At 39.2% G+C, this 9,328-nt stretch overlaps 1 protein-coding gene across 1 annotated transcript; it reads left to right on the plus strand.

The window, feature by feature from the left end:
• Positions 1 to 976: 976 nt before the first annotated feature.
• Positions 977 to 2,317, plus strand: LOC142177103 (uncharacterized). The gene is made up of 4 exons (XM_075245567.1): positions 977 to 1,187; positions 1,270 to 1,428; positions 1,749 to 1,849; positions 2,003 to 2,317. Exons 1-4 carry the CDS (start codon positions 977 to 979, stop codon positions 2,315 to 2,317), a joined length of 786 nt encoding a protein of 261 aa, XP_075101668.1.
• Positions 2,318 to 9,328: the final 7,011 nt, after the last annotated feature.

Raw genomic sequence — 9,328 nt, forward strand, 5'->3', positions numbered from 1 at the left:
TGTAGGAAGTTACAAGATTTGAAGCATTAGCCAAAGGATCTAAATCAGTATATGTATTCATATGCACAAAGACTGAATCAAACCCGGAAAAAACTAGAGGTTGTACAAGCTATCATACTCACTCAAACCTTTTGCCAAAGTTTATTTGATCAGGAGAAAGAGTTGCTTGATGAGATTGATAAATGGAGTGATATTGAAGAATAAGCTCTCAGGCATAAATCCAGGGGAAGCTGGATTATGTGTGGAGACACCAATTCCAAGTAGTTTCATGCACAATGGAAGATTAGACAAGCAAAAACACAATCACATCCATATATATACAGACACAAGTATCAAGCTCACAGACCCTACACAGGTGGAAATAAAGTTTATTACATTTTTCACAAGGTTAATGGGAAACTCCAGTGGGGATATTATATGTCCAAACTCAGAAGTAATCAAAAAAGGACCATGTTTGAATATGGATCAGAAAACTGCATTGGTGCAGCCAGTGACAACATAAGAGATAGACATAGTTATCAAAGACATTCCAGCAGACAAAGCTCCAGGGATTGATGGATATCCTATAGAGTTTTTCACCAAAAACTGGGACTTAATGAAGAAGGAGGTATATGTTGCAGTACAAGGCTTCTTTGAAATAGGAAAACTTTTGAGAAAGGTAAATTGCACAACTATTACACTAATACCTAAATTTATTTCACTATCTCAGGTCAAAGACTATAGACTTATTTCTTGTTGTACCACCTTGTACAAGATCATAGACAAGGTGTTACAACCGAGAATCAAGAAGATGATTGGCAATATAATAGGGCACTCATAGTCTGCTTTTATAGAAGAAAGAAGTATCATTGATAACATATTTTTCAGCCATGAGTTGTTCAAAAGATACAACAGAAAAGGTGTATCTCCTAGATCTGTTATGAAAGTGGATTTAAGAAAGGCATATGATACTATAGGCTGGAGGTTCTTAAGAAGAATGCTTAGTGATCTTGGGTTCCCTTTCAAATTCATTAAATGGATTATGGAATGTGTTACAACTGTCTCATATTCCTTAGTGTTAAATGGAGGTTTTACAAAACCATTCCAAGGAAAAAGAGGGATTAGACAAGGGGATCCCATGTCTCCTTACCTCTTTGTCATTGCTATGGAGTACCTGCAAAGAGAAGTAATGCAACTGGCAGAGAATGGTGATTTCAACTTCCATCCTAGATGCAGGAAACTAGGCATAATCCATAGTTGCTTTGTTGATGATTTACTCATGTTCTGTAGAGCAAACATTGAATTCATCAAACTCCTTCAAGGGGCTTTTTAGAGGTATTTTTGTAGCTTATGGACTACAAGTTAACACTGATAAAAGCTCTATTTACCTGGCTGGGGAGGATGCATATGAAAAACAGGCTATCTTGAACCTACTGGGATTTGAAGAAGGTACTCTTCCTTTCAGATATCTGGGAGTACTGATGTCCTCTAAAAAATAAATGTTCATCAATGCCTACGCCTAATTGAGAAGATCACAACAAGAATCAGTTGTTGGTCTGCAAGGCTGCTTTCTTACTCTGGCAGACTACAACTAATCAAATCAGTACTATTTGGTATTCAAACCTACTGGGCACAAATATTCCTCCTACCCAAGAAGGTTATAAATATGATTGAAATAGTGTGCAAATCTTTCTTATGGACTAGTGAGGCATCCTTCACAAAGAAAGCGCTGGTATCCTAGAAAAGAGTTTGTATGCCCCAAATTGCAGGTGGCCTAAATGTCATAAACCCGTGCACTTGGAATAAAGCTGATGTAATCAAACAATTATGGGATGTTGCAATGAAAAAAGATTGCTTGTGGATAAAATGGGTACATAACTACTACATTAAAAAATAGAATTTGGAGCACATGCCTACACCTAAGGTTGCAACTTGGGTGATCAGGAAAATCTTAGAGACTAGAGAGACCTTGCAGAGGCAATCCATGCAGGGCTCCTTGATTGATAGACTGAAGATATTGCAGGTGCACGAGCAATTTTTGATTAAGCAAGCCTACTTCATGTTGATGCCCCAGTATCAGAAAGTTCCTTGGAAGAGCATAGTCTTACATTCAAGCATCCACCCCAGATTCAAATTCATCTTATGGCTGGCTACACATGAAAGACTAGCGACAATGGATAGACTAAATACAATAGGAGTGCAAGTGCCTCAGGATTGTGCTTTCTGCAAAGCAACTACTGAAACGCTTGAGCATCTATTCTTTGAATGCTCAGTAACAAGAAGTGTGTGGAGAAGAGTACTGGTGTGGCTAAGCATGAAAAGGAACATAACTGGCTGAAAAGAGGAGCTTAGCTAGGCATGTTGAATGGCTAGAAAAAAGACAGGGCGATGTGTCATTGCTAGCTATGTATTTGCTATGCTAGTATACAGTATATGGAGGGAATTGAACATGATTAGATTCCAGCAGGGCACTTTTGAGGAGCACATAATCTGTAGAGAGATTGTCCTTCACGTGAACACTAGAGGCGGAAGATATTCATCATGGCAGCAGACATTACATAGCTTAGATAGATTTGCTTAGTTCCTTTGTATGTAATGATTTGTATATCTTCTGTTTCTAGTTTTATAAGCAATTCCTAGATTTGTAGTAGGCATGGATGAAATGTGTAATCTACGACTAGACTTCTATTCAGGATAGTAGTTGGTCAGCAACTACTAGGCATTGTACAGATATATTTTTGATTAATATAATTTTGTCATGACCCAATTTCCATTATAGGTCATGATGACGCCCAACGTCGCCGTTAGGCAAGCCAATGGTGAACTATTAATTCGATTATTTATTTTATTATTATTTTTTAAAATTATAAGTCTTATTAAGTAAAGAATTCAATGCCTTTAAAAAATCATGAATCCTTAAAATATTAGTAAGATATAAAATAAAGGATGACAATATCAAGCCGAACCATAAACAACCACTAAAGTATCCCAAAATCCGGTGTCACAAGTGCATGAGCATCTGTTAAGAGTGAAATAATAATACAATATTTGTTTGGAATATGAAATAGACAGGATAAAGTAAATAACTAAGATGGAGACTCTGAGGGCTGTGGTGCGTAGAATAGAATACAGCTCACCATAAAGTCCCCTCAGCAGTTGCACCTACGCGCCCAGATGACCATCAAAGGAACCTGTCAGATCCTGCATATTTAATGCAGAAGTGTAGCATGAGTACGTAAATCAATGCGTACCCAGTAAGTATCTAGCCTAACCCCGGAGAAGTAGTGACGAGGGGTCGACATCGACACTTATAAGTGGTCCAATAAATAAAATACAAGGATCATAAATAGGCATGAAATACAACATGATCGATAGAATAAGGAACAATAGATAACGAAATCCTTTAACAAATATTATCAGTTAAAATGCCCCTAAATGCCACATGCTATCTCAACAAATATGAGACATCAATTAACTATCTGATCTCAGGTCATAAAGAGAATATTACGTAATTTTCAAGTTTAATTAAGAGGGTAATTTCTTGGGTATTCGGACTCTTAGCGATTTTCCGCACAAATTATGCTGAGGTCGTTTGGCCCGATCCATATAGTCGTGTACATACATTAACGAGGTCGTACGGCCCGATCCATGGATGCATCCTATAATATATATATAAATATCGTCGAGGCGTTCGGCCCGATCCATAAGAATAGGAAAACTCTTTGGATTTGCAAATTATGTATTTACAACTTCAAGGTAATACCATAAAAGAATATAGATTTTCATCAATGATTAACAGTCCGCCAAATCTCTAGATAATGAAGCTCGATTTAACATAATCTTTAATCAAGTTCTTACTTATTAATTCAAGCAATTTCACTAGCAAATTGAGTTCAAATAGTGCAAGTAATAGCATAATAAAGGCCTACGTCTACCCGGACATAACATGAATCTAGCCACGTACGGACTCTCGTCACCTCGTGCGTATGTAGCCCCCATAACAAGTAGCACATATCAAATACATCATCTAAGGGGTAGTTTCCCCCTCACAAGGTTAGATAGGACACTTACCTCGCTTCGAAGTTCAAATAACCGGCTCCAATGCCTCTCTAACTCCTCAATTCAAAGCCAAACAGTCCAAAACTAGTCAAACAACATGCAAACCAATAAAAAATATACTCCAACACTCATAATTAATTAGTTTATAACAATGTTCAACTCCAGTCGAAAAGTCAACAAAGCCAACCCTCGGGCCCACATGCCCGGATTTTGAAGATTTTCGAAGATAAACTTTACCCATAATGCCACGAACTCATTTATATTATTTATTCCAAATTCCACGTTCAATTGCGTGGTCAAAATCTAAAAATATAATTTCTTAGTTTTTCTTCAAAATCCCATATTTTTTCACAAATTTTCATGTTAAATCCTTACAGAATCCATGTAATTAACTTACAATATGTGAAAATTACTTACCTTGCAATAGATGATGAAACTTTTCCCTCCAAGAGCTCCAAGAATCGCCCAACCAAATAAAAATATGAGAGAAATGGGCTATGTCTCGAAATAAAAACTCATTGCCTAGGTCCTCCCTCTTCGTGATCGCGGAACAATCCTCGCGATCGCGAAGGCAAAATAGCCCTGCTCCCAAATTCTCTTCTTCGCGGACATGACGTTCAGATCACGATCGCAGTGCCCAACCACTTCCTCTTACGCGATTGTGAGCTCCACTAAGTGATCGCATAGAAAAGCTCTCCCCAACATGCCATCCCCATTAACCCAGCGTGTTCACGATAGACCCATACGAACGCGAAGAACCCCCTGCTCGACCTTAGTGAACGCGACACCAATTACGCGATCGCATAGAACAAAATTCCACCAGTCCACTTAACCCTTCGCGATCGCGTTCTTACCTTCACGATCGCGATGCATACAAAACATACCAGAAACCAACAGGTGCACAACATAGAGAAATGGTCCGAACTTATCCCGAAACACACCCAAGGCCGCCTGGATCCCGTCCAATCATGTCAACTAGTCCCAATACCTTACCCAAACTTATTCAAAGGCTCAAAACGCCGCGAATAACTTCAAAATCATGAATTGACGACCAAAATCTTTCTTTCAACTTTCAAACATTCAAACTTCGACAAACGCGTCCGAATCATTCTTAAACATTCCGGAATGACGCCAAACTTTACATACAAGTCACAAATCACAATGTGAACCTATTCCAAGGCTATAAACCCCAAACGGACATCGATAACACCAAAGTCCACTTCAAACCAAACTTAGAAAATTCTAAAACCTTCAAAATACCAACTTCCCACAATAAGCGCAGAAATGCTCCCGAACCACCCGATACTCAACCCGAGCATACGCCCAAGTCCAAAATCATCATACGAACCTTTGGAAACTTCAAAACCCAATTCTGAGGTTGTTTACTCAAAAGTCAAATCTTGGTCAACTCTCACTAAAAGCTTCCAAATTGAGAGTTTTCCTTCCAAATCAATTCTGAACTTCCTGAAATTCAAGTCCGACTACACGTACAAGTCATAAAATATGAAGTGAAGATATTCAAGGCCTCAAGCCGTCGAACTATGTGCTAGATCTCAAAACGACCGGTCGGATCGTTATATTTTCCCATACTTAAACATGCGTTCGTCCTCGAACGTGCCAAGAACCATTCTGGAGTTGCACAAAAATCATTGTTTAACACCTCGTGCACCTATCTGTGCCACCACAACCCACATGAGCATATTAGCTCGAGCCATATTGAAGATCCTTCCTTTCTATCTTAGCCAACAAGACTTAGAACCAAATTTCAACATCCGGAATTCTCGACGAGACCAAATTCTAACATTTGAACACAATATCAATCACTACATGCTGTACAAAAACATGATCATGCACCCATGCTGAAATCACACCATGCACCACATAATTCATATGCCCATAATAACATCCTCCAACCATAGAAGCTGTAAATTCACTAACATGATACCGCAGTACACCTCATGACGTGTGTAAGCCCTGCTCCAACCCTCGGGACACTGCAACGATGAAAGCGACCCGAAGAAACTCATAACCACCTCCCAAATCAATAACTCTTGGAGTCTCTCCGCTTGGTAAGAACCATTACTTCATTCTGGTCCATTAATATACCCTTACATAAACCCGATCGCACTGATCTCAGGTCCATTAACCTCGTCTCACCCCGTACAAGCTGCTCGGGCAATAAGCCACCACAAACACCGTCTAAAATCTCATGTGACAACATCAATGCGCCAACAAGCCACAACTCGAATATGACCAATAAAGAATAACGAACCCGAATACAAGATTATCTGGCATGCGCAACGAACAAAACAACCAAACCAATGCTATGAACCTATCTTAGAGATGAAAAACAAAACACACAAAATAAGTATAAAGGACCGTACTCAACATCTCACTGTTGCGGCGTGCAACCCGATCCACACATGATACCGTTGCAGCATGCAACCCGATCCAAACAACATACCCACAAAATGTCCGAATGTCGACCACAAGCACGTTAAGTGCATAAACACAACCCTGGGGAGACAGATAGCGCCATGCGCTACAAAATGCCAAGCACGACTAAGGTGCAATAAACGATTTGCATCTCGAGAGCCATCTTGCTCCTATAACACCACAAGCTACACGGGATCATAACACATGTGAGAATAATTAAGCCGTCTCACAACCCACATGGCATAATAGAGTATTACATAGAATAGCTGACAGCGAGAATAACATCCAATACTCGAAGACTCTTCCATAAATAATGTTATGCCAAATGAACACATCCGACCCGATGTAGATCATACATTCATATTAAATTTACTAACGGACCTCAAGCCGATTCCGATCATCCCATACTGGGCCAATAACCTTTCAAGGATCCATAATGACACTATTCATGACACATACGAGTAGTCGTAAAATCTGGAACAAACTCCCACAACCTTCCGCACCAGGTAGTAAAATCTAAACATTAATGACCATCGACCATGCAATTTCTATAGTGCTAGTCAAGCATCCACATTTCAATACCCAACACTTCTTCCACAAAACAGACCAACCGTAGGCTGCCCGAAAATAGTGCAAGCATACTCTGAACATCTGAAATCCTCCCCCGCTCCTCCGAGCTCATGACATTCTTATCAAATCGCACGACGAGAAATCCAGAAGGGAAGTGCTCCTAACAGCCTTGTAGCCTCTCGAAGATAAGTACATACATCTCTGTACCGATATGCAAGACCCTACTAGACTTGCTCATGACTCGTGAGACCAAAGTGAACCTAGAGCTCTGATACCAAGCTGTCACGACCTAATTCCCACTATAGGTCGTGATGGCGCCCAACGTCGCTGTTAGGCAAGGCAACAGTGAACTATCAATTCGATTATTCATTTTATTATTATTATTTGAAATCATAAGTCTTATTAAGTAAAGAATTCAATGTCTTTAAAAAATCATGAATACTTAAAATATTAGCAAGATATAAAATAAAGGATGACAATATCAAACCAAACTATAAACAACCACTAAGTATCCCAAAATTCGGTGTCACAAGTGCATGTGCATCTGCTAAGAGTGAAATAATAATACAACATATGTCTGGAATATGAAATAGACATGATAAAGTAAATAATTAAGATGGAGACTCTGAGGGCTGCGGTGTGTAGCATAGAATACAACTCACCATAAAGTCCTCTCAGTAGCTGCGCCTACGCGCCAAGATGACCATCAAAGGAACCTGTCAAATCCTGCATATTTAGTGTAGAAGTGTAGCATGAGTACGTAAGTCAACGCGTACCTAGTAAGTATCTAGCCTAACTCCTGAGAAGTAGTGACGAGGGGTCGACATCGATACTTACTAGTGATCTAATAAATAAAATACATGGATCATAAATCGGCATGAAATACAACATGATCGATAGAATAATGAACAATAGATAACGAAATCCTTTAACAAATATTATCAGTTAAAATGCCCCTAAATGCCACATGCTATCTCAACAAATATGAGACATCAATTAACTATCCGATCTCAGGTCATAAAGAGAATATTACGTAATTCCCAAGTTTAATTAAGAGGGTAATTTCTTGGGTATTCGGACTCTTAGCGATTTTACGTACGAAATATGCCGAGGTCGTTCGGCCCGATCCACATAGTCGTGTACATACACTGCAGAGGTCGTACGACCCGATCCATAGATGCATCCCATAACATATATAAATATCGCCGAGGCGTTTAACCCAATCCACAGGAATAGGAAAACTCTTCAGATTTGCAAATTATGTATTTACAACTTCAAGGTAAGCCCATAAAAGAATATAGATTCTCATCAATGATTAACAGTCCGCCAAATCTCTAGATAATGAAGCTCGATTTAATATAATCTTCAACCAAATTCTTACTTATTAATTCAAGCAATTTAAACTAGCAAATTGATTTCAAATAGTGCAAGTAATAGCATAATAAAAGCCTACATCTACCCGGACATAACATGAATCTAGCTACGTACGGACTCTCGTCACCTCGTGCATACGTAATCCTCCATAACAAGTAGCACATATTAAATACATCACCTAAGGGGTAGATTTTTCCTCACAGGGTTCGACATGAGACTTACCTCGCTTCGAAATTCTAATAATCGGCTCCAATGCCTCTCTAACGCCTCAATTCAAAGCCAAACGGTCCGAAACTAGTCAAATAACATGCAAAGCAATAAAGATATATTCCAACAATCATAATTAACTAGTTTATAACAATTCCCAACTCCGTTGGAAAAGTCAACAAAGTCAACCCTCATGCCCACGTGCCCGAATTCTGAAAATTTTCGAAGATAAACTTTACCCATAACGCCACGAACTCAAATATATGATTTATTCAAAATTCCATGTCCAATTTCGTGGTCAAAATCCAAAAATATAATTTCTAAGTTTTTCTTTAAAATTTCACAATTTTGTCACAAATTTCCATGTTAAATCCTTATAGAATCCATGTAAGTAACTTACAATATGTGAGAATTACTTACCTTGCAATAGATGATGAAAATATTCTCTCCAAGAGCTCCAAGAATCGCCCAACCAAATGAAAATGTTAGAAAAATGGGCTAAGTCCCGAAATAAAAACTCACTGCCCAGGTCGTCCCTCTTCGCGATCGCGAAGGCCAAATAGCCCTACCACCAAATTCTCTTCTTCACGGACATGACGTTCAGACCGCGATCGCGGTTCCCAGCCTCTTCCTCTTACGCGATCGCGAGCTCCACTACGCGATCGCGTAGAACAATTCTCCCCAATATGCCAGCCCCATTAAC

This window comes from Nicotiana tabacum, chromosome 23, assembly GCF_000715075.1.
Source record: "Nicotiana tabacum cultivar K326 chromosome 23, ASM71507v2, whole genome shotgun sequence".
In the NCBI taxonomy this organism is placed as follows: domain Eukaryota; kingdom Viridiplantae; phylum Streptophyta; class Magnoliopsida; order Solanales; family Solanaceae; genus Nicotiana; species Nicotiana tabacum.